Below are 25,798 nucleotides of genomic sequence, written 5' to 3'. Positions count from 1 at the left end.
GCCCAGCATCACCACGCATCATCCAGGACACCAGACATCCCAGACACGGTCCCCAGGCTTCTCACCTGAACCATCTTGGTGTGGAGGCCTTGACCCATCTCTGTGCCCCCGTGTGTCAGCAGCACCGAACCATCAGTGTACACGTGGATGAGCGCACCTCCCTAAGGAAGGAGGAGAAGGCAGCCATGACATCCAGTAAATCCTGACTCAGCTCAAGCTTTGAAAGGGAAGGTACAGAACCCAAGAAGAAGAGAAGCCACGGCCGTGTTTTATATAAAAACCCAGGCAAAAATTGCACAATATAAACCTTGTTATTTAATTAAGTAGCCCTTCAGGAATGTGTGTGTGTTTATGTGTGTGCGTGTGTGCGTGCGTGTGTGTGTGTGTGTGTGTGTGTGTGTGTGTGTGTGTGTGTGTGTGTAGGTATGTCTTGTCCTAAGAAGGACATAGGTCATTTCTCTCCGTCCCTATGCTATACCTGAAGAAACAGAATGAAGAAGTCGAGCATCAAAGGGCAAGAACCAGAAGCTGAGCCCAGAGCCCCATCTCACTGCTCCCTCACATAATACACCAATGGGGACATGCAAATTTTATTTCACCAGCAGAGAGAGCCCTAGTCAGGCCTGCTGCCAGTGACGAGGGGTTCCTCTTGTCCAAAATAACCAGACACAGTGGAATGAAGTCTCAGTTATACGTGGCAAATCATAGAAAGCAATTACCTGGTTCAAAAAAGGAAGCGTGAAGCTGATTCCAAACTTCGTCGGGATTATGCATAGCCCTCTCTTTTTCCAACAGTTCTCCCTGGGGTACAAAGAACATTCAATGCCTCACCCTGTGGATCTGTTCCGCCTGGAGCTCACAGAGATCTGCCTGCTGTGGCCTCCCAAGTACTGGGATTAAAAATGTGTGCTACCAGACCTGGGCTAAAAAGAATCTTCTTATAGAATATGTACTTAGGTCTAGTTGGGTATATTTCAGTTAACATCTTTGTATTAAATCAAAACAGGACATTATTGGGGCCACTTACACAGTCACTGTCATACATGAATTTTGCCTCAGCAGGATAGACACAAATGAGAGAGATGGGAATCTAGGTCCCTGGTCTTCCAGTGCAGGTGGCACAGACTTCATAGTACCATCAAACTCTTGCCTAGGTAGGATTTGCATTTACACAGTGTGCTACAATGGCCTTCAACTGTCCTTGTCCTCAGGAGGAAGATAATGATGCTTTCTCTATTTGTTAAAAATAAATAAATAAATAATTCAGTGAAGAAAAAAGAGCCAATATAAGCACCCCACTTTACAGATGAATTAACTGACGCCCACTTCAGAGAAATGTAATGACTGCCAAGGTCAGCCGCATTTGCTGATTTCAAAGATAGGCACACAGCTGCGGTGTTTTTGGTTTCCAACTAATGCTCTCAATAATGCAGTACTCTCAGGAAGCACACATGTGGGTGCAGAGGAGTCTCAATTGATGGCCCCAATGTTGAGCAAAAGCTGGAGGTTCCTTGGTCCTGGCCTAAGATCATCACCAGATATTAAGTTGTCCATTAAACTATCAGCTCGTTATCTGGGGATCAGCAGAAAGGCTGGACCACAGCAAAGCGGCAGCACATGCTTACAGTAGACTCCCCACCCTGCGCTTACCTGTTGAACTTCTCCACTTCCATCTTGCGAGCGAGATACTGAGAGCTCGCTAGGCACTCATCCCAGCACCTGGGCAAGGTGAATCCCTCCAGCTTCTGATTGAAGTGAGTCAGGTCCCCTTCTTTGTACATGTTTTTCCTTCGTACCTTTCCAAGAAGAGAGATGTTAGATCTTGTCAGCTTCTGGGTCCCTGTGTAATGCCTGATTATACACCCTGCCCCAGAGATGCCCCAGGTTAAGAGTCACTTTCCACCGCCCTCCCAACCCCAGACAAGCTCACCCACTGTTAGGCCAGCTCACCTCCTCTGCAGGCAGCCCACAGGTCACTGCAACCTCGCTCATCCAGTGCTCCGCAATCAGCATTCCCTGAGGACCCCCGAAGCCTCGGAAGGCTGTGTTGGAGGGCAGATTGGTTTTACAAATCCTCCCAGTGCCCCGAATGTTGGGGATCTTGTAGGCGTTGTCCATGTGGAACAGAGCTCGTTCCATTATCTGAGGCAGAGGAAACCAAAACAGGTAGGACTGGGAAATCCATTGATTCCCTTCGCAAGTCAGCACAGGAAGTGTACTCAAGCCTGTCTTCCCTAGGGCAGCTGTGGACTTCTCTACTCCGGGCCCATGCTATTTCTCCCCCAGGACAACTTACCCACCTATGAAGGTCCCCAGCCCAGCTCTTCACATGAGAACCCGTCCCAGGATTCTCTAGGGAACTCCAGTTGAAATGGACTGTTTACCTCTTTTAAAAATACCAAGGTGATTTTCTTTTTCCTTTTTGGTCCTTTGTGAATTTGTTTTCTTTTAAAGATTTTTTTGGTGTGTGTGTGTGTGTGTGTGTGTGTGTGTGTGTGTGTGTGTGTGTGTGTGTGAGTGTGTTTCTGTCTGTCTGTAACAATATATTTTCAAAGAGGCTATGGATTTGAGAGAGAGAGTGCACGCACAAGAGTTTATATGGGAGGGATTGGAGGAAACAAAGAGAAATGATGTATCTATATTTTAATTTTTAAAAAAGAGTGGTTTATGTATTTTCTGTGTTCTCAACCATAACTGGCTCTGAATAGAATCCTGCTTTGTAAATTTATTAATTTCCTGCCATATTTTGAAAGCATTTTGCTGCTATGTTCTAGTACCCTAATACTAAAGAACAACAAACACTTTTCTTTCTTTCTTTCTTTTTTTTTTTTTTTCTAAGACAGGGTTTCTCTGTGTAGCCTTGGCTGTCCTGGACTCGCTTTGTAGACCAGGCTGGTCTCAAACTCACAGTGATCCGCCTGCTGAGTGCTGGGATTAAAGGTGTGCGCCACCATCGCCCCAGCAACACTTTTCAATATAAAAAGAGCTGTGTTTTCACCTTCCTAAAGACTCTAAAATTCAGTCTCCAGATTTCTAACTTTCAGGATGAGTCTATTTTCCTCTATCTTGCTTGTTCTGCGTGCTCTCTTTTTGTTTGTTTGTTTTTGTTTTTGTTTTTTGAGACAAGGTCTCTCTGTGTTAGCCTTGGCTGTCCTGGAGTCACTTTGTAGACCAGGCTGGCCTCGAACTCACAGTGATCCGCCTGACTCAGCCTCCCGAGTGCTGGGATTACAGGCATGCGCCACCACGCCAGGCTTGCGTGCTCTCTTTTAATCTCAGAATCTGTGTCCATTAGCTTGGGTATTTATTTTTTAATTGTTTCTTGATTGCCTTTTCCACTGTTTATTCTTACTCTTTGTTTTCTGAAGTGTCAATTAGTTGGACCTCCTGGACTGGTCCTTGACTTTTCTTGTATTTTTTTTTTTTTTTTCTCCTCCCACAGTGTTTTCCATCAGGTTTCTTTCAACCTCTCTTATAGTTTTAATTCATCAGAGCTCATTTCATCCTGAGCTATTCTGTGTTACGCATGCTGCTCTCTGTTTATAACATCCTGTCTTCCTGAAAAGACAAATGCTCCTGTTTTCATTGCTGTTGCTTGTTGGTTTCACTTTGGTTCAAGTTCTTTTCCCCAAGTGAAGTTCTGCTTCTCGTAAATAAATTGCTTTTCATGTCCCTCTGTCTCAAGTTCATTTTTGCTCCATTTTACAATTCTATCAACTCTTTCCTTCCTTTATTTTTCCTTCTTTCCTTCCTCTCTTCCTTCATTCTTCTCTTTCTCTGTTTCTCCTAACTGTTGTGTTTCTTCAGGGCAGACACAATGCCATAGTCTCTTGACACTGCTGCCTAGAGCTAGGTAGGTACTCAAAATATATTTATGGGATTGAATTACATGTTTTTACGACCTTTGGGGATAACTACTGCATGTTTGTCAACCTGATTTACTCCAAAACACCAAAGTATGTTGCACGTGGTGAGAATGGTAGGAATGCTTCCTGTTTTGAGCAGTTGTAATAGTAGGTCCAGAAGGTAAAGTTTTCTAACTTAACTAATTAGCTTCTAGCAGTGAGAAGGATCCAAAGGGAACAACAGGAAACTGCTTTTTCTGAAATGTTACCTTAAACACTAGGAACCTACACACATATAACTAGTCTGGTCATAAAATGTGGATGATAACTTTAAAAATGACTTCCAGAAAGCTAAATTGGATAAGTCTCACAGATGATTTTTATTTCACCCTCTGGCATCTATTCATTTTTTTTTCTTTTTTTCTTTTTAAGTTACAGTTGCTGGTTTACTTGAGTGGGTATGTCACAGCGTGTGCAAACAGGTCAAAGGGCAACTTGGGAGAGTCTCCCACCATGTGGGTTCCAGGATCAGACTTGACTCACCAGGCTTGGTGCCAACCACCTTTGCCCACTGAACTATCTTTATGGCCATATTAGTTTATTTTATTTGAACATTTAATTATTCTAAGCTCGTGTGCCAAAGCTGTACAACAGTGAAGAGTGCACACTGCTGCTGCTGGTCGTATCCTATCCATTTATATGCCTGAAGGAGACTCAGCAGAAGCTAAGTACAAAAATACCCAAGGAGCATGATTGACATTACTCAGGGTTTTACTCTGGGAGAAGATACCCAGCATTGATATACGGTATAAGGACTTCTCCCATTCCAGCCAACTCCATTAGGATGACAGATAGATACATACATACATAATAAATAGATGATAGATGATAAATATAGGTAGATTATAGATAAAGGATGATAGAGATAGGTAAAGATACATAGATAGATGATAGATAGATGGATAGATAGATGATAAATATAGATAGATGATGACAGAGTGATAGATAAATGATAGATAGATAAATAGTTGGGTAGATAGATATATGATAGACAGAGATAGACATAGATAGATAGACAGACAGATGATAGATATGTTCTAAGTCAATAACAATACAAAATATTCTCGAAAGGGAACGGAAACTGGCAGGCACACTGCAGTCCTCAGGAAGCATGAAACGGTGTGGTGAGGAGTTCTAGGGTTTAGAGGTTTGAGGTTTTTTTCTTTTTTATACCTCCTAGACCTCAAATCTTTATCAAGATCAAGCAATCTAGAAATGTTAATAATTATAGAGACTACATGAGGCTACAATGCAGTGAGTGTCCCAGCACCCTTGTCAGGGGGGTATCCAAGAAAGCTAGTTCAAATGAAGAAAGAAGAACAGGGTTCGGTTCCCAGTACCTACAAGGCAGCTCACAACCATCTCTAACTCCAGTTCCAGGAGACCTGAAACCCTCTCCTGGCCTCCACCGGCACCTACGCACAGCTGGTACACATGCACTCATGCAAGCACACTCACACACACACACACACACACACACACACACACACACACACACTCACATACACACACACACACACACATCATCATCATCATCATCATCATCATCATGAAATAGAAATAAAAAACAGAGACTAACACAGTACATTTAAAAATATGACCTAACTACACGTCTTTGAAACATTCACCTCAAAGGATCTGGGCCTAGGGGGATCTGCTCAAACTACTGCACTAACCAAGGACAATACAAGCAATAAATGTCGAACCCCTACTTTGATCCACAGTTATGTGGAGAGCAGGGACTGACTCTGACATGAACTCTGGTGCCCCATGTTTGACCACTTCCCCTTGGTGGGGAGGCCTGGTGGCACTCAGAGAAAGAATAAGCAGGCTACCAAGATGAGACTTGATAGCCTGTGACCATATAATGGGGGAGGAGGTCCCCCTTGGTCTTAGACCTAGGGGAGGGGAATAGGGTGAAAGCGGGAGGGAGGGAGGGAGGAACGGGAAGATACAAGTGATGGGATAACAATTGAGATGTAATCTGAATAAATTAATAAAATAAATTTTTTAAAATACCAAAAAATAGAAAAATTCACCTCAAAAATAATAATATAGGTGGGTTGAAAACAAAAATTATATGTAAATATTAAACAAAAGGAACAAAAGATATTTTAGTAACATCAGATAAAGGAGACTTTTGAGCAAACTGTTAGAAAAAGAGAGATTATACAATGACAACATGTCAGTTTTCCCCCCAAAGACTTAGAGCACTATTTGGTTTTTATCTCAAACAACAGAGATGACAAACACAGGAAATAAAGACCAGTAGAGCTGGAGGAAGACGCAGGAAAAGCCTCACAATAGGAGGATCCAATGCCCCCTTTTCAAAATCAACAGAGAAACTAGACGGAAAACCTGGGAGGAGGTGGAAGAACTCAGCACAGGGCGGCAGCAGCCATGGGACATCTACAGAACATGCTGCTTGCGGGAGAAAGAAAACAACCCCCCCCCCAAAGATACATTCACCTCTGATTCACTGGGACTACCTTAAATGGCTGCAGGTCCCATAAAGTTAAGAACCCTGAGGGAAGTGGCTTATCCTGGATCACTGGGGTGGACTGGAAACACAATCACCTCTCTCTAAAAGAGAAGGCAGAGATGGGTGGGTACAGAAAGACAAATAGGGTGCTATGGAGCAGATAACGAAATTGGAGGGACAGGACAAGACAAGGCCCCGCCCACTGGAAAAGACAAACAAAGGATGCTCCCCAGAGCTCCCAGGAGGGTGGCCCTACAGACACTTTGACTTTACACTTCTGGCCTCTGGAACTGTGAGAAGATAAATGCTTGCTGTATGTGTTATTAAATACAACTGAATTTTGTCAGAGGTTGCCTCTGTGCTGGAATATAACCCACAACCTAACTGGGTTCCCAAACTGGGTATACTTTACATTAGTAACAAATAGTGCCATGTCATCCGGCAGCCATCACCACTTACAAGTAGGTAGCTAAGAAATCAAGCTACACTCAAATGACGCAAACACCAAGATGCTTGCCATTTCGATACTACGCTTCCCTTTTCTGCCCCACAAATGCCTCCCCCCACCCACATCGCTGAGCCCCAGTTTTTGAGCGCCCACTGATTGGTGAAGTGTTCTTTGATCATTTAAGGTCTCTGAATTTAATTTGTTCAAAGATTTTATTTTACCAACAAATATTGCATACATTTGTCATACACGCATATGCACACATGTAAAGATGTAAATATGACATGGCTGGCATGGCAAAGTATCTTGAACAGGAAGTGTGGGCTTCTAATCATATGTGTGTGTGTGTATAATAATATATTATAGATATTATATGTTAGAGAGAGAGAGAGAGTGTGTGTGTGTGTGTCTGTGTGTGTGTGTGTGTGTGTGTAAAATACGACCACTCTCTGCTCAGAGATTACAAGGGTGGGACGCTGAAAGTAAGGAGCAAGTAGTTAGGTGGCTATACAAAATTATGTGTAGAGAGGCCAACAGACTGCAGGGAATGCCCTCGGCCTCCCAGTCAACCCTAGCAGTAGGTTGATCCTACTTACACTTCGAGAGAGATCCTCAGTGTTGCCGCCATTGCTGAAATGAGTCACCTCCAGAGCCACTATTTTCCCCGTCTTCATGAAGCCAACCTGATAAAAGGAGGGTCATTCTCAATAGCACCCACACCTGTCCAGCTCTGATCCACCACCCAAGGAAACAAAAAAGATCAAGAACCTTGTATTTAGCCAGGAAGGGATGTCTGCCACCAGTTATCAGCATGTCCTCATCACGGTCCAGCATGCAGCGTACAGGGCGGCCTGTCCTGGGGTGGCGGTGGAGGACCAAGAGGGTTAGAAACCTGTGAGCCTTCCACAGTCTAGCCCTGTGAGTCTCAAGGGTGCAGTAAGGAGGACTTCCTTTCTGTCTGTGCACTAAGCTTTTCAGTGGAGGTGCTGTGCTGAACGACACACTGGGGATGCCAGGCTGCAAGCCCTCATCTTACTCCTGGGGTGTTTACAAACAGTTCAGGAAAATAAGGCGTGGATACAACATGCAAAGAAAATAGTGAGGTTACCCTTGCCATTATGTTCAAGGGTTCGAAACACAGAAAACTGAGAAATCAAAGAAGGGACAATTACTTTCAACAGAGGGAGAAACTAGACGGCCTTCCTGATCTAGCTGGCACTATTCTGTCTCTGCTGATCTCACTGTGGTAGGAGAGGGGGCCTCGGGACTCACTTGTATGCAGCCAAGGCCACCGCTGTGGACAGCACAGTGCTCCGTGTCTCCTTCCCGCCAAAGCCTCCTCCCATTCTCTTCACTCGGACTAGGATCCGGTTGTCTGGAACGCCCAACATTTTCGCTACAAAGCTCTGTGCAAAAGGGGGGGAAAAAACGCTTGCATTGATGTACCCTCTGGATTTTTTCCAGGCCTGACCTCAACCTGCCCAACATGTCTGAGCCTAAGCACTACTATGAATTCTGGAATTTCTGGGGTGAAGAGTCCCCTCATTTCCCCAAGCTGGCTGGTGCCAGGGTCCTGCAGTCACTGGTCACCACAGACTGAATTCAGGCAACTCAGAGACATATTTTTAACCAGAAGGGCAAGATAGCAGCATTCTTTCAGAAGGGAAAAAAACAAAAGTCATCTCATATGGCCAGGGCTTTTAGGTCAGAATGGCAGGAGCAGATACCAAAACTCCTGACAACCGGTACAGTGTTACAGGTAGTCGAGAAAAAAAATCTAGCTGTGGCTGCTAAGTTAGTGGTCTCTATAGTTATTATTTGGTCTCATACTTAAAAGATGAGATATTTAGGTGGGATATGCCTTCATATGCTTTGGCCACGTAGCATCAAAATGATAAAAAAGAAAAAATGAAGGTTTAATAGATTCTAACACAAGTACTTAAATGCATCGAATTCATGCAATAACACTAGCAAGTATGAGAAAGCCGAAGCAGAAAAAGTTAAGTGACAAGTGCAATGCCACCTTGGTGGCAACAGGGTCTGGTTTCAAGGGTCATGTCCCTTTTAGGATCTGTAGCTCATATCTACTTCTTCCTTTTTCCTGCCCTGCCCTCTTACTCCTTCAGCCCTCTTGTCACTGCCACCACTGCTTTGAGCTGACCTGGGTTTTCATGGTGTTCTGCGTGCCCACAAAGAGCTCCATCTCGCCTGCCTCTCCTTTTGGTACAGCGATGGTGCAATTAGTCTCCAGGTAGAAGTGTTCCTGGCCGCCGATATACAGTTCTCCTGGGGAAGCAATGAGAGAGCCCTGATGAGCCCAGATCTGTAAGGGGGAATGCCTGCACACTGGTGATTAATATCGCTTGTCAGCTTGACCCATCTGGGAGGAGGGAACTTCAACTGAAGAACTGTCTCCATCAGGTTGTCTTGTAGAGGTGTCTGTGGGGCATTTTCCTCATTGCTAATTGATGGAGGAGGGCCTACCACCACTGTGAGCAGTGCTGAGCTTGGGCAGGCAGGCTTTGGGTTTTATAAAGAAGGTAGCTGAGCAAGCCAAAGGAAGCATGCCAGGTAGCAGCATTCCTCCTTGCTCAGTTCCTGCCTCCAGGTTCTCGCCTTGGCTTGGACTGGAGCCGGCAATCCAGATAATCCCTTTCCTCCCAAGATGCTTCTGATCCGTGTTTTGTCACAGCAACTGGTGACCGATGGGATATGAAAGGGCCTTAAAGTGTTAGCACTCTGAGTTGCATCTGCTCCTCCAACCCTCCTCCCATCAAAGAAGCCAGAATAGCGTTAAATACACCTGGCACAGTCTTCTCACTGCAGCCACTGGGCATCTGGGATTTCTAAAATGATCATTGTGAAGTTTTAGAAAAAGTGGAAAAGAAACGAAAAGAAATTGGCCAACCTGATTGGAAACGTGAGTGCCTTTCAGAATGGAAGCAGTCAGTCCTGTTAGAGATTGATTTAGCCTACTAGTGACTTAGCACAGCCCAAGGGTCAACGTAGAAAGCTATTCCCAGGGGGCCTGGGCTGGGAGCTGTGGACCTGGTTCATACAGTTAGAGTTCAGGCACAGAAGCTCACAGAAGCATCCTCCGGCATCTGGAGAGAGTGGGAAATTTGTCCCAGAGCTGGACAACATCTGTAGCCACTGTACTTGTAACAGCGCCTTCCAAAGGCATAATGTAGGAGCACCTAGTTATATCCGGCCCAGAGATGGGAGAATGGAGATCAAAATGGGGGACGCCCCATCCCTGCTACTGCCTACAGCTTGATACCAAATACCACGCTGTCAATCACGTCCCTTCTCCAGGGCTCCACGTGTATCTCTAGAATGTAATTCACAGGCCCGTGTCCCCACCCCCTCTGCCACATGGTGACACTATACCTGAGACAACGTTGTCTGCTTCAGAAAAGCCTTTCTTGAGATCTCCTTTCTCAATTTTTATCTCAGGGCCATAAAAGGAGTTGTTCTTTATAGCATCCTGAGGGTCAAAAAAAGAAGCTTTAGGAACGTGGCTTTCCAGGGAGGAAGGTGACTCTGGCCAGGAAGAGAGGGGCTTTCTGAACTGCTGCCTCTCTCTCCTCACAAATGCACCTCTGTGGGTTCATTCATACCCTAATGGACGCTCTACCGGAGCTTGGGGAACCGTGCTCTGTTCACCCCCTTGGTGCTGAGACATGGACAGCTCTGAGTATTCCAGGAAAGCAAAGAACCCCAAACGGAACCAATGGCAGCTGAAATGTGGGAAGTGAAGAGCTCGGTTTGCCCATTAGTGGACTGAATCCAGGGTCATGAAAGGTAAAGGTGTTTTAGAGCACAGATTAAACTCTAGGGCTGACAGGAATTGTAAAACCCACTTATAGATGCCCTAGAACATGCACAGAAACTTACAATAGGGCTACACTCCAATAAATCTATCATTAATGAAAATACTATTTACTAATGATTCAATGTACCTAACACACTGAGTGAATAGGATAGCCTCAAGTAGCTGATCTTAAACTCGGGAAACCTGTATTAGCCTACAGTTAGGCAAAGTCATTGAGCACGAACCCTGTTTTTAAGTGTAATGTTGCATAGCGCATGTGACTTGAGTACGGCACTGAAAGTGAAAGACTGGGTGTCTGCAGGCTACGCTGTGCTTGTGCACAATTGTTAATCAAAGTCATTTAAGCAGAACCGAGGGAGGCTGGCTGTCACTGGTAGGCTGCTCAGATGGAAGGACAGCTTCTTTGTTAGAGGCTTCTCCAAAGGAATGCCTTGGGGGATAGGAGCTCACACCTCCCCAGGAGTACCCCATTTCTCAGTTACCTCGATTGTGATGATGGCTGGAAGGTCTTCATAGGCAATCGTTATCTTTTTAGCAGCTCTCTCGGCATGTTCCGGGGTGTCGGCGACCACAGCACCAATGATGTGCCCCACACAAGTGACCTAGGAGCAGACACCAGCTGCTAAAGACCGTACAGTTCCTCGGGAAGCAAATCTTTATGGACATTCTAAAAAGGACGAGGCGGTCCCCACCCTTTGGTCAGGGCACATTTTAAGAAGGCCTTCAGGCCTTTCGTTTCCTGACCCTACTGAGGCCATGAGCCTCCTTGAGGTGAATTTAGTCAGTACAGCAGGAAGAAGCCATAGAGATCACGGGCACCAGGTTAAGAAGAGGTTTCAGCTCCATGCCCCATTCTTGTATTTTCAATCTGGTAGTCTATTGAGAAGTGGACAAGGATTCTCCTCAGCTGCCCTGAGGCAAATGGGAGGCATGGCCCCAGCAACTGTTTGTCAGTGCCAGAATGTTCCAACAACCTAGGGTGCTGGAGAGAGATGGCTTAAAGTCCACATTCACATCTTATAACTTCATCTAGGTCAGCGGTTCTCACCCTGTGAGTCAGTCATAACCCCTTTGGGGGCTGCATATCAGATACCCTGTACTTCAGATACTTACATTACAATTAATAACAGTAGCAAAATTACAGGTATGAATCAAGAAATAATCCTATGGTTGGGGGAGGGTCACCACAACATGAGGAGCTGTTTTAAAGGGTCACAGCATTAGGAAGGCTGAGAGCCGCTGGTCTACACGCTCCAAAGCTGTAAATCACAAATGCTGGTTGAGACGTGATTACACCTGTTTTTCTATTTATAATGATTGCTGCTTCCTTTTAATAGCCCAGTCCCTTAAAACTGCTATATGTGCTTGTAAATGTTCATGTGGATTTGTGTGCACATGCTTGAGGAGGTCGGAGGTCGGCGTCAGGTGTCTTCTTCGGTTGTTCTACACCTTATTTTTGAGACAGGCTCTCTCACTCACTCTGGAGCTGAGCGATTGGCTAAACTGACTAGCCGGTGAGCTTTAGGGATCTGCCTGGCGAGACTACATATGTGTGCCATGACAGCTCCTAATTTACATGGGTGCTGGGGGTGTGCCGGGTCTTCATGGTTCTGCAACAAGCACATGAAAGACTGAGCCATCTTCTACTGAACTTGTAGGGGACCTCTTTCAGGGGTAATTCTAATCGTATGCCCACCAGAAAATAAGTGAAAATTTATTCTATAGCTTATCATGTTGTGATGCAAGGCTTCTATCAACACCAGCCAATATTCGGCCTGCAAGCCTCTGGAAGTGCTCTCCAAAAGACCAAAAAGTATTGACCTAACTGGTTCTGCAGTATTGATCTGCTTACACCTAGTTGACTCTCCCTAACTAAAATGCTAGCAACACTCCTGGGGCTGTAGACATTGATAAGGTAATTTGTTCTTCTAGACATTAACAAGGTAATTTGTTCTGTAATAAACCCTTTACAAATGTCCTCTGTAAATGCCTTTGGCGTCCTTGTGTTTGCAGGATTTTGCTCTTTGCTTCACCTTCACATTAATATTTAAAAAGGTGATTAGCCTTTGGCAACACCTACTCGAACCTAATTTGCAACCTTTAATCAGTATTGGAATTATAAAATGACCATCTGGAAACTATGCTGTGGGTGAAGCATAAGAAGTTTCGTGGCCAGCCGGGCGTGGTGGCACACACCGTTAATCCCAGCACTCCACTCAGAAGGCAGAGGCAGGCGGATCTCTGTGAGTTTGAGGCCAGCCTGGTCTACAAAGTGAGGCCAGGATAGCCAAGGATACATAGAGAAACCTTGTGCCAAAAAGAAAAAAAAAAAAAACAAAAACAAAAAACAACAACAACAACAACAAAAGCAAAAACCAACCAACAAACAAAAAATGGGGGGGAGTTTCATAGCAACTATCTTCAGGGCTTGGAGACTCTGTAATTGCAGATTTTCATACAGTTGAAATCAGCAAATAAACTCTCATGAAAGTGGGCTGTCTACACCTAATGGTGGGATTATGATCTCACCTCTAGTTAGCTTATTTAATATATTCTTTTCCTTTCAATAAAGGTGTGTAACGCTGTATAAAGAGTCCTGGTTGTTAATGCACATACGATCACCAGCCTTTTTCTCCTGCCATTTTGGCACGGAGTCTCCTAGTATGCAAAAACAGTGGCCATCAATTAAATAACCAAATAACACATTCTGTCCCTTTGTGAATTATACCAAATGCTGGCCAATTACATGATGGCCACATTATACACAGGATTAGGAATCTGGAGCAATGAGCACAAATTAAAACCATGATATTTATTCCAGTTATTTCTAATAATGGGTCCAAATATACCTTATCCTTCGCAAAGACCGTCTCATCGTTGAAAAGGCCGGTTATGTTGCTGTTAGGAACATCCTCTGCGGTGAGGAAGCAAACAAACCCTGGCACCTTCTTGGCTTCTGAAGTGTCTATGGACCTGGAGAAGGAGCAGAGTGTGGGGCCAGGTCAGCAAGCTGGGTCAGGAGGCACATGGTTCAGCTTGGATAGCCTGGCTCACTTAATGAGACATCTCTATCTTCTTCACAGTTAGATTCTAACTCATTTCCATCCTGTTCTGAGAGTGGTGGTTAGATGCCTTCCACGGAGAAGCTGTTGTGTCAAATGCTGCTGTCTCCCTGGGTCAGATGCTGGTCCTGGTCTGCCCTCTGAGTACAGGGAGCCAGGTCTAATAACTCTGCCAGCAATAACTCTGGGGGTGGGGTGGGGTTCTGATTAAAATAGATCTCACTGCAACCAGCACTTTAGGGCCTTTGCTATGCCATGGATACAGTGGCCTGAATATCTGCTCATAGATCAATTCCTCTCCATACATTAGTAGTGCTGTGCCAATATAGCAGGGCATCCTAGACACAATTAGACAGTCTGGACTTAGGAGGAGGATGCTGGAGTTGACCAAGCCTAGCTGACTACAGAGCAAGAGGGAGCTTGTGGAAAGCTCTAGAAAGTACCTTGAAAGAATCATCTTCCAAACAGTTAATCTTCGTTTAAAAGAAAACAAAACAAAACAAAAAACGTAAACAATAAAACATAATTACCATTACCTCAGTGTTACAGTTAAGGAGTCACGTAAGTCAACCAACCAGAAAGCAACATATCTGGGATTGGAGCCAAGGAAAGTGATGATGATCCCAGGCAGCGAAGCTGCCACCCTACCAACCCACTCATTCACACACTGATGCGGAGGAACTTGCTGGAATGTAGACAGTATGAGTCATGACACTGTTAACCTCGGCTCCAGGCAAGGACCAAGCAAAGATTCACCCCTGGTCCTAGGTAGCTGAAACAAACACCTCCCCGGCCCCACTTCCCCCCAAGGCCTAGAAAAGTCGATTACCTTATTAGGCATTTTTTATCTAGTTGGGAGGGGTTGGCGGGGAGACTATCAGAGATGCCTGGATTAGCCCTGAGGCAGGGCCCTCAAAAAGAGCTATTCCTGGCTTTTCTGCCCAGCCTCCAGCTCTGTGTCCAGTGCCACCAGAAGATGAAGCTCAGCCTCTGGCTTTAAACATCCAGAGGTGTCATGGCCCAGCGTCAAATGCTACCCTGCCTCAAACACAGTCCCTACCACCTGTCAATCATATCATCTGGAGCAAGCAGCGCCTCCTGCCTGTGCTTTAGTTACTCTGCTGCACCTGCGTGTACAGTTGCTTCAAAGAATAAATGAGGCAGCATATGGAAAGTGCGTGAAACTGGGTAGCCGGCACCGAGCATCGCGTTGAGTGTTAAGCACTATGCTCACCACTGCGTTGCTATAGTGGTGACACTTACTTTTCTGGTTCTTAGCATCTAACAGGTATGGGTGGCTGTTCTCTGCTAGGTGCTGTGTGGACACATTCAGGGACCCTCACGAACACCCAGTTATAGGTAGGGAAACCAAAACTTCAGGGCAGATACGGGTGTCGGCAGCTACGCCCACCCAGTCGCTCTGCCAAGATCCAATGCCAGCTTTGTGGGCTAAGACTGTGTTCCTTCCTGTGGCATTGTCCAGCATTCTGCTGACGTTCTGCATACGCTCAGATGTGAATGTAAGCCTTCCCCGACCCTGTTGGGAGCCTGCCACCTACACTCAACATTCCCTGCTTAACTTCCATCCTCTTGCCCCAAGAGAACTTCAGGCACCGTGCGTGGAGTCCGAATTCTTCTCTGCTGTTCTCTGATGCATCTGAGAGGACTTGCTGCCTAGGAGTTCTTGAGGGACCTCGTTACTTGGCATCTCCACCTCCTGAGATCATGTTTCTCACTGGCTCCCTGGAAAGCAACACTCACGTGATCTTAGCATGGGCCCGGGTGCTGGTGACCAGCCTGAGAGACAGCTCGTTCTCATAGCGGGGGATGTCATCGCAGTATACAGCTTCCCCCGATGCCTGCATGTCTGCAGCCAGGTGAGGCAGGGGCCGGCCCACCATGTCCTCCACAGACTGATCCTTGGGCACCTCCTGAAACAATATGGCCACCAGTCAGGCTGAGTTTCTGAGGACAGTTCCTCTATAGGGCCAAGGGGCTGCTGGGAACTAGGGAGAGCCAGATAGCTCTAGGGTAAAGGACACAGAGGGCCACATAAGAAGTCACTTAATCATAGTGCAAATATATCAAGAAACAACCAAAGAACTTAAATATGCATTAGCTTCAAACCCAATTGTACTGTATTCATACAGTAGAATGGTATGCAGCCACTAAAACATACTTTGAAGAATTTAAAGGAGAAGAAAGAATGCTTATATTAAGCATAAAACATCCTATAAGTGTATCTATTGACTAATTCTATAGAAAAAATAGCAAATGCTACTAATGTCACATATATATCTGAGATATATATATCCACGTAAGCATAGAAAACGTATAAATAAAACAAAAATGCAATGACTTTCTCTTGGAGGTTAGATTTTGGGTGATTTTCATTTTTCTGCTTATACTTTATTATATTTCCCAAAATGTTTTATTAATTCTAGATTCAATTTCTATCTTAGTTGTTTTTCAGAGTAGTAAAGTGTCTAGCAGTTACTGAGCATTTTCATGCACATCTGAATTTTATTTTTCAGCACTAGAGATGGGCCCAAGGTCTTACCCTTGCTGGTCCAGTGCTCTAGTTCTGAGCTGCATGCCCAGCAAACACACACTTCAATCCTCCCCCGCTCTGTAAAACAAGTCCGTCTCTATCTGCATGTGCAGGTGGGTCTAATTGACTTGCCCAAGAAGCACAAAGGTGGTTTGCCCAAGGTTACAAAGTAAAGAAAGGGCAAAACTTTGGATTCCAATCAGGCAGCCATGGCCTAGGGCTAGCTCATCTGCAGGCTGCCAACTCAGGGCACAGCACACTGCAGCCAGTGTTTGACTCTATAAACAGTTACTGAACTTAGCACATTTATTTATTTTGCACGTTTTGTTTTGTTTTTAGAGATAGAGTCTCCTGTATCCTGGATTGTATTCAGTTTTCTATGTGGCTGAAGATAGCCTCAAATGCCTCCTGACCCTCTTGTCTCTACCTCCCAAGTGCTAGGGTCACGGGCATGCCCCTCCGTAGCTGTTTTCTGTGTGCTGGGGCCTGAAACCAGGGCTTCGTGCACAGGCAAGCTCCACCAACAGAGCTATATCCCAGCCCTTCATTCAGCTATATGTTTACAGCTGTTTTGTGCTACAGTGGCAGGACTTAGACACTACAATACACCATATGGTTCACAAAATCTGAAGTATGGATGGGAAATGTCCCAATCTTTTACCTAGTGCATCTGGGAAATGTCCCAACCTAGTGCATCTGCAAAGCTTGTGAGAATGATGTGTTTGTGTGCATGCACTCATCCACACATGTTATCTTCAAGAAGACTTTTGGATTGACACATTAGGGGGTCAGGAAAGACAAAATGGATTTTTTCTTTTCCCTAAGGAACAGATGCATCTTAACATGCAATCATAAGAGAGTAACAGAGGCCATCAGAACAAGACAGCTGCACTGGCAACACTGTAACCCTGGGGCTCCTCCCTGTATATTTTTGCACAGGGTGAGGAACTTTAAGCATCTGCTTGGCATTCAAGTCAGTTATTTGCTAAAGCTCAGCTTTGTGTCATCACATGTGACTGCGGAGGCCGCGATACTAATCATGCCACGTGTACTCACTTGGAAAAGCTGGACATTAGCTGGAGGGTCCTTCTGAAAGAGCAGAGTGGCACTGGCAAAGGTGGGGTCCAGTTTACCACATACCTGTGGAAGTGAGATAACAGGAGGCTGGGATTGTATCATATTGTTTTCCTCCTATCATCCGCGAGTAATAAAGGTGGTGAGTCTTCCCCCATCCTCCCACTCCCCCGTCCCCCATCCCCCCATCTCCCCATTCTCCCATCCCCTCATCCCCATCCCCTCATCCCCTCATACCCATCCTCTCATCCCCCCATCCCCTCATCCCCATCCTCTCATGCCCCTATCCCCTCATGCCTCCAACTCCTCATCCCCGATCCCTTCATTTCCTGTCCCCTCATCCCCCATCCCCTCATTCCTACATTTCCCATCCCTCACTCCCCCATCCCCTTATTCTCCTAACCTCTCATACCCCATCCCCTCATCTCCCAGCCTCTCATTACCCCATCTTCTCATCCCCCCAACTCCTCATCCCCCATCCCTTCATTTTCCATCCTCTCACTCCCCCATCCCCTCTTCCTCTCACTCCCCATCCCCTCATCCTCCCCCTCACTCCCCCATCCCCTCATCCTCTCACTCCCCCATTCCCTCATCCTCTCACTCCCCCATCCCCTCATCCTCTCACTCCCCCATCCCCTCATCCTCTCACTCCCCCATCCCCTCTTCCCCTCACTCCCCCATCCCCTCTTCCCCTCACTCCCCCATCCCCTCATCCCCTCATCTCCCATCCCCTCATCTCCTATCCCCTCATCCTCTCACTCCCCCATCCCCTCATCCCTTCACTCCTCCATCCCCTCATCCTCTCACTCTCCCATTCCCTCATCCCCTCATCCTAGAGTTTTGAGTGTGATGCTGGGTCTGTCTCAAAATTCAGATGTGGGCTCTTAAGACTCGATATTCAATAACTACACCAACTGCATTTCTAGCACCTTGATCCTACACCCTGAATGCTTATTCCTTTTTCCAACACCCATAGCTTTTTCACCCTTCCACATTCTGCAAGCTGCTCTTTGTTCTAATACCACCACGCCCCCATCCTTTCTTATAGTCTTCCTTTACTCTGGAAATATTTAATGCTATGGAAGACAGTCACAATATAGCCTCAAGGAGAGCAAGCCAGGGTATAAACCGCTTTATTCAGCATGATTCCAAATCTGCCTAGAAAGTGATGTGTACAAGCCCAAAGATGGACATTGGTAGATGAGGTTTTGGCATCAGCCCCAGGCTGTCCTGACCCCTGCTCCTCTGTTCTCAGATGTTGAGAGGGGGAGGGGCAACTTTGACACCCAGAGCAGTCTCCTGAGTCCCCAGACATGGTGCTGAAGAGCTTCTGTGCCTGCCCCTGGCCCACACTCACATCCCGAGAGTCTGCTTTGCCCAGCTTCTGAAGCACTGTCAGGTAGAACTTGAAGAAGAAGCTGAGGGTGAGGGTACGCCGGAACTCCACCATGCCACCAGGGGCATCAGGGGCCAGGTGCAGCTCCTCTGCCAGGGCAGCACACACATCCTGTAGCAACTCCTCATTCCAAGGCCTGGAAGAAGGCAGAATGTGGGCTTGCTTCCCCCTGCCCATCTCCAGTGTGGAGCATAACCCCCAAGGGCTCTGTCTAACAGGCCTGGGTTCAGGCTGTGGCTCACACGCCACGAATCATACAACTGCAGGCAAGTTACTTAACCTGTTGGTGCCTTAGTCCCCCAGCTTTAAAAGCACACACCATGTTTCTATACATCTATAGATAGATAGATAAATAGATAGATAGATAGATTAAAATTTTCTTTTATTTTTTTAATTTTGATATTATCCTATAATTACATTTCTTCTTTTCTTTTCCTCTCCAAACCCTGTCAAAAAGCCCTCTCCAATGTCTTTTGAATTCATGACCCCCTTTTAAATTGTATATATATATATATCCTATTTAGTTCATATAGCATTACTTGTATATATTTTTAAGTCCTAAAAATAATAGTAACTCTAGGTTCTTATAATGTACTAGGCAATGTCCTAATACTTTATATGAGTTGCTAGTTTTGTAGGGAGAAGTCTGATTCCCATTTTACCACTGAGGAATTTTGGAATAGAGAAACTAAGTAATATGGCTTCTATAACTCATATGGTTGGTAGTGAAGCCAAAAAGCAAAATTTCAAGCTCAGCTCTCTCTCTTCTATGTGGTCATTGTGAGGATAATATAAGGTAGTGCCAGTGACTCTCTTGGTACAACTGCTACCTTGCAGCAGTAGTAGGAATAGTAGTAATGGAAGCATGAAACCAGGCGTGGTGGCGCACGCCTTTAATCCCAGTACTCAGGAAGGCAGAGGCAGGCGGATCTCTGTGAGTTCAAGGCCAGCCTGGTCTACAAAGCCAGTCCAGGACAGCCAGTCTTACACAGAGAAATACTGTCTCAAAATAAATAATAATAATAATAATAATAGTAATAGCAATGATAGGAGTATGAATAGCAGCGGCAGTGGCAATACTAGTCGTGGTAATAGTAGTCGTGGTAATAGAAGTGGTGGTGATAGCAGCAGCAGCAGCAGCAGCAGCAGCAGCAGCAGACTATTAGTTGTAATACTTTTACATTGCTAATCCATTAGCATAACTAAAAGTTGCAATGCTTTTACAATGATATTACAACTCTTAGTAAGAGACACGGTGGTAGCCATAGTCATGGTAACACTAGGCATGGAATCAGGAATAATAGAAGCAAATAGCATCAATAGGCATAACAGAAATACTGCCACTGGGTTGGTAGTAACAGCAGCAACAGTTGTGGCAGCAGTGTGGTAAGAGTAACAGTGACGGCAGAGAGTAGGCCTAGTAACCGTAGCGATATGCTGCTAGCAGCAAGCATCAACAGTGCTCATGGCTTGTGATGGTGCTAGCTGCCCTAGGAGCAGTAAGGGGAGGAGCAGCAGTAACTCTAATTAGATAGCCCATACAAGTCGTGTTACCAGTGGCTGTGTTCATATTAACACAATAGCAGCAATAGCAATAGACTCTACTGCAACAGAGATGCCAGCTGTACAGTGATATTAGATTGAATAACAGCAGCTGTGAGACCAGAGGCAGAAGTAGTCATGGCGGCAGGATGAGCCGCATTGCTGGAAGCAGCAGCAGAAGCCACTGCAGCAACAGTAACACCGCAGCAGCCAGTGCAGCAGTGAAGGCAGCTTCCTGGTGCAGCAGTGCTTACCTGGACAGCTGTCTCGCCGTGGTCTTGAGGGCTGAGATGGTTCTGTTGGCCATCCCTCCATAGCAAAGGGACAGTTCCTGTACCTCAATGCTCCCCGGCTTGAACAGGACTCTCATCCCGCTTGTCACCTTGGCAATGTCATCTTCTCTCCGGGAGGCTTGCTTGAAGGCTGAGAAAAACTCACCCTAAAAAAATAAAAATTAAAAAAAAAAAAAAAGTGTTCCCTACAGTTTGAAAGCATAGCAAATGGTCAACATGAAACACGGGGGCTGTGACTAGATGGGAGGGAAGAGAAGTGGGGAGAGTGTAACTGAGCCTTGAAAACCAGTGAGGAACTAGTCCCAGGTAACAAAGACGAGGCATGTTCTTGGACGACATGCGGCATGCTCAGAAGCTGCAGGTCCCACTCCCAGAAGCTGGGAAGGCTCAGGACTTCCCTGCCTGTCAGGTAATTTGGGGATGAGTGGTCCCTACAGAACCAACAGCTGGAAGGAGAAAGATGCCCCTACAAAACCTCCCAGGGACCCATCCTGGGGCCAGTATCAGAATCTGCCAGCCCTTCCAGGGACTGCAATAAAAACCCCTTGGCACGATGCCTCTCCAGCTGGGACAGGGAGATGTGGTTACAGGCTGTGACAGCACCACGCCCCAGATGTCTGTAATTCGTCCCTCCCACCAGTGTTCTGCAGATTGAGACATCCAGTTTCCTGTAAGCCTGTGTCCCTCTGTGAGGCAACGGCTGCTTCGCAATAGAAGCACACTTCTCTCCTGGGCCTGAACCAGGTCTGTCTCTATAGAGAGGAAGATAACAATCACTTTCCAGGAAGAAATCATGTGATGTCTGCCCTCCACACTGTGCTGCTTCTCAGGTGTGTGGCTGCATATTTTTGTTAACACCAAAGATCCTTTGTTCTGAAGGAGCCATGGCGACACCTCCAGGCTTCGTCCCTGGGCGCTGACTTGCTCGGAGCACCTTGCCCATAGCTTGGGCTGTTCTAAAGCAGGCTGTGGTTCCAGGTGGCACTCCTAGGACCACACTGGTGCCACCAGCTGTCAGGGTGACAGTGTCCTTTCTTGATAAAACTGCCTGGTTCACAGCAGAAAGCCTCCTTTCTTTTATCAAATGATAGCTTTTGGTAAAGGCCATATCTGAAAAAAACAAAAGCTGGTTCATATGAAGCCTGACTCTATCTCCTTTCCCCACCCAATTAAAAAAAAAAAAATTAGTGATCTGTGAAATTCAAAATTCTGAGACTCATAGCTCAAAATAGTCTATAAACACAATCTGGAACATCATTAGGAGGGCCACCTCAGGGGCATAATTGCTCAAACTGAATTAGCATTCTCATTATGGAGGTCAAAATCTGCAAGAGCAAACCCTTCTCACACTGCCTAAGCACTTCCTGTAGCTATCCTGGCAGCTGCTTTGCTGACCTCGCCCAAAACATCTTTGTACTATGTCTGCTGTGGCCATATTCTCAGTCGGTGACTGCTAAGAGCAGAGAAGTACACCAGGCCAAGCCACCCAGGGCACCGCATCTGCCCAAACAAATCAGAAAAGGTCGGTGAGCCAACACTGACCAAGTCCAAGGTCGGCATGTGAGGGCCTCCTTCATGGCAGCTTCTTCACTTAGCATGCAGGACCTATACACTTCACCTTGGGGAAATAATGATGCTGGCACAGGGCAGGAATAGCTTATAAACAGGGGAAAATAATGATGCTGGCACAGGGCAAGAATAGCTGAGAAACAGGGATGTTCTTGGGACTGTGCTGTGAATTGCTAGTTGATGACCACCACTGGCTTCTGTTCGTCTACCAGGATCCTCATGAACTCTGTCCTTCAGTCTTTCCTGTAGTCTGTATAGTAGGTAATACTGTGCCTACTTTAAAGATAGGACATGGGGGGGGCGGGGGTTGGGGCCTCAGGAAGGTGAGACAAGCCTTTCTAGATCCCATGCCTAACTGCTGAGTGCCATGGCCCATGGCCTGTGACTTCTCCGTGTCCAGAAATGATAGTGTTGGTTCATCAAAGGCAGAGTTAGTGCAAACGGACCCATGTTAAAGTTGGGAGATGCTAATATAGTCCTCAGGCCATCTCTGGCCTTTTTCTTTGGAGTCCAACAGTGGTGTAGTTTGGACAGAGCCTGGAGCAACTCCTGCTGTCTTACCTCCCTGCTGTAGGGGATCTCAATGGACAGAAGTATCTCCTCTGGGCTGAGCAGAGTCCTTCTGTAGCCAGGGAAGAAGGTGTGGTCCATCCGAACGGTTCTCTTGGTACCTGTGTGGAGACAAGATGATGGCAGCCATGTGCAGAGGAGGCTAGGCACACTGGGAGCAGAAGACAGTGCATCAGTGGACAAGTTCCCCTCCATGCTTTCTGATACTGCTGTCAGAGGAAGCAGGTAGAAAAATTAGAACCAAGTTCCCTTCTGGGGTCCTTAAACAGCATGTGCTGGTCAGTGTCTAACAGTCATCTATTAGGAGAGAAGAAAGACCTGGTCTGTAGTGTGTCATTTTATGGTATAACTACTGTAGTCACCATAGCCAAGGTCAAGCAGCCATGCAAAGTCACTGAGTGTAGAGTCAGAGTATGGGCAAGAAGTATTATGTCTCTGTCGTGACCACTGTGTTCTGCCAGGACAGCTGACAAACATTGTCTTTGGCTAGCTGGCATCCGAGTTCAGAAGGATTCCTACCATTTGGTAGTGCAGCATATGTAACTAGCACCCAAGAAATCTTGGGTAGTAAATCTCTAACAAGCTTCTTTGGCAGGCAATATTTCTCTCATGTTGTCACAATTCATTGCTGGGGGAATTGTCATGTATTCTGGCCCCAGCACATCCAGGTGGCCAGTCCAACTGTGAATCCCCTACAAAGGCTATGGAAATCAGTGTGGTGGTTTCAGAAAAATAAAACTGAAGCTGCTATAGGACCCAGTGATGTCCCTTCTGGACAAATACCCAAAGGGACCTACCTCTGAAGACACCGTGTTTATTTCTGCTCTGCTCATAACAGCAAGGAAACGGGCTCAGCCTAGACGCCCATCGGCAGTTGAATGGTTAACAAAAACATGATACATGGAGAAAATGGAATTTAAATTGGCCAAAAAGAAAAATTAAATTATAAAATTTGCAAGAAAGGTGGGTAGAATTGGAAAATACCATATCAAATGAGGTAATCCAGGCTCAGAAGGACAAACACTGCAATGTCTCTCGCATCTGAAGTCCCTAGCTTCTAGTGTTTTCTATATGTACTTAGCAGGGGTGAGTGTGGGTACTGGCCACGAAACTAGGAAGGGACCCATGGTGGGGGATAAAGGGCTGTAAGGGACATGGGTAAAGAGAATCAAAGAAAATAAGTGATATAAAGACGAAGGAAAATGCCGGGCTTGAAAGGGTACAGTAAGGACAGGTTAGGGAACAAATGATAGCTCCAACCAAACCCAGTACATATGACAATGCTGTAAGGAAACTTGTTGGTTTGTATGCTAATTAAAGATCAAATTTTAAAAAAGCGAAAAGAAACAAAAAAGAAAACAAGCTTAGTGGCACAGGCCTATAATTCCAGCACTCGAGGAGGTAGAAGCAGAGGTAGGTGGATATATGTGAGTTCAAGACCAGTTTGGTCTACAAAGTAAGTCTGGGGCAGACAAGAGTACACAGAAGAAACCCTGTCTTGAAAAAAAAAACTTTTTAAAATTAAAAACAAAAAGAAGAAGAAAAGGAAAAGAAACAAAAATAAAATAAAGAAGACAATGCTTAATTCTCTCAGCCCCTGGGACTTCTATGAGTCCAAACCATAAAGCATTGGGGATCACTGAACTTGGGGCTTTGTTTCCCTAGAAAATGACCCACACAATAAGACTTTCCTTCTCCAAGTCTTCATGTGGATCTCTGCCTCAGGCAACTTACCTCTAGACACGAGGGTCAGCTTGGCCCCACTGGCCATGAACACAGGGTTGAGGTCAGAGATGGGGCTCGCAGTGATGACGTTCCCTCCGATGGACTAGTGAGGACAAGCAGAGAATGAGTGAGAGCCGCTGAGTCCCCTGCATGCAGGGCAGGAGGTGACTCAGCTGTGGCGGGAGGCACCCTGAGGACCTGGCTCCCTGAGCAGCCCAGTGAGCCATAGCCATTAGGATTCATGCATGCAATCCTAAAATCAGAACACTTGGGACAGGTTCTCCACTCTGAAAAATACGTATGCATCAGTAAACTGAGGCAAGCTCTTTCGAATTGTTCTTCCTCCCCCAATTTTTTTTTTGAAGGGTTGAGGTCAGTTATCACAGAGGCTGTAACGAGTCAATACAAGGAAGCCCAAGATAAAGATCAAGGAAAAAGGACAACTCAGAGATGAATAGTTGGCTCTTTTTGGATCAGAACTTGCTGGCAATTTGACCAAAAAGTAAATGGAACAAGAATAGATGGAGGTTCTTATTCCAGGAACCAAGGAGGAAAAGCAGAGTGACCTGAGACCAAAGCCTTCTCAGAAGCTCGCTTAGGAGAACTGCAGAACACAACAGCTTTCTCTACATTTGTGTTTCTTCGTCTGAAACCAGTAGCAGCACGTCCTTGGACAGGGTAGGGGCTGGAAGTGTGCTGTTCTATGTAAACTTTGAAAGCAAATTTCAAAGAATAGCCTGGGAGGGATATACAGTTTCCCAATACGGTGAACCGGGTGAATTCAAATAGAGCAAGGAAGTAAATATCGACAAACTAGAAATTTCAAGGCTGCTCTGAACATGACAGACTGGTCAACACATAAACCCTTCCCTCCTCTAGAGAGGACTCTGTGCTGCTGGTTCTTCCCTGAACTCTAAAGGGACCCATCCCCTCCCGGATCTGGCTTCTCTCTAATCTATTTCTCATCCATTTGTGAGAACCTGGACTAACTGGAGAAAGAGAGAGGCAGGACACTGTCTCTCCAACTTTGTGGGAGAACTGTGAGAGTGTCTCTGTGGCCCACGCCTTCATGAGAAGTATCCAGGGACTTATTAAAAACTGGACCTCTGGGCTCTATCCCTCTGTCCCTCCATCCCTCCATCCTCCGTCCTCCATCCCGTCATCCCTCCATCCCGTCGTCCCTCCATCCCGTCATCCCTCCATCCCGTCGTCCCTCCATCCCGTCGTCCCTCCGTCTCGTTGTCCCTCCGTCCCGTTGTCCCTCCGTCCCTCCATCCTCCGTCCTCTATCCCGTCGTCCCTCCGTCCCGTCGTCCCTCCATCCCTCCGTCCCTCCATCCCTCCATC

At 46.0% G+C, this 25,798-nt stretch overlaps 1 protein-coding gene across 1 annotated transcript in view; it reads right to left on the bottom strand.

The window, feature by feature from the left end:
• Xdh (xanthine dehydrogenase) overlaps nt 1–25,798 on the bottom strand; it is a 65,152-nt gene that overhangs the window by 11,249 nt on the left and 28,105 nt on the right. The window contains exons 12-28 of the mRNA XM_051168508.1: nt 24,462–24,555; nt 22,719–22,828; nt 20,550–20,734; nt 18,715–18,889; nt 17,340–17,423; nt 15,494–15,663; nt 13,520–13,643; nt 11,153–11,272; nt 10,226–10,322; nt 8,997–9,121; nt 8,108–8,241; nt 7,604–7,691; nt 7,432–7,518; nt 1,951–2,142; nt 1,651–1,796; nt 720–801; nt 66–161 (exon numbers count right to left, since the gene is read on the bottom strand). Of these exons, the coding sequence (XP_051024465.1) occupies nt 66–161; nt 720–801; nt 1,651–1,796; nt 1,951–2,142; nt 7,432–7,518; nt 7,604–7,691; nt 8,108–8,241; nt 8,997–9,121; nt 10,226–10,322; nt 11,153–11,272; nt 13,520–13,643; nt 15,494–15,663; nt 17,340–17,423; nt 18,715–18,889; nt 20,550–20,734; nt 22,719–22,828; nt 24,462–24,555 (2,109 nt within the window). The remainder of the gene's footprint in view (nt 1–65; nt 162–719; nt 802–1,650; nt 1,797–1,950; nt 2,143–7,431; nt 7,519–7,603; nt 7,692–8,107; nt 8,242–8,996; nt 9,122–10,225; nt 10,323–11,152; nt 11,273–13,519; nt 13,644–15,493; nt 15,664–17,339; nt 17,424–18,714; nt 18,890–20,549; nt 20,735–22,718; nt 22,829–24,461; nt 24,556–25,798) is intronic.

The sequence above is a fragment of the Acomys russatus genome, chromosome 1, assembly GCF_903995435.1.
Source record: "Acomys russatus chromosome 1, mAcoRus1.1, whole genome shotgun sequence".
NCBI lineage: Eukaryota > Metazoa > Chordata > Mammalia > Rodentia > Muridae > Acomys > Acomys russatus.
The sequence above is the reverse complement of the archived record's forward strand: the minus strand, read 5'-3'. Positions and strand labels throughout refer to the sequence as shown.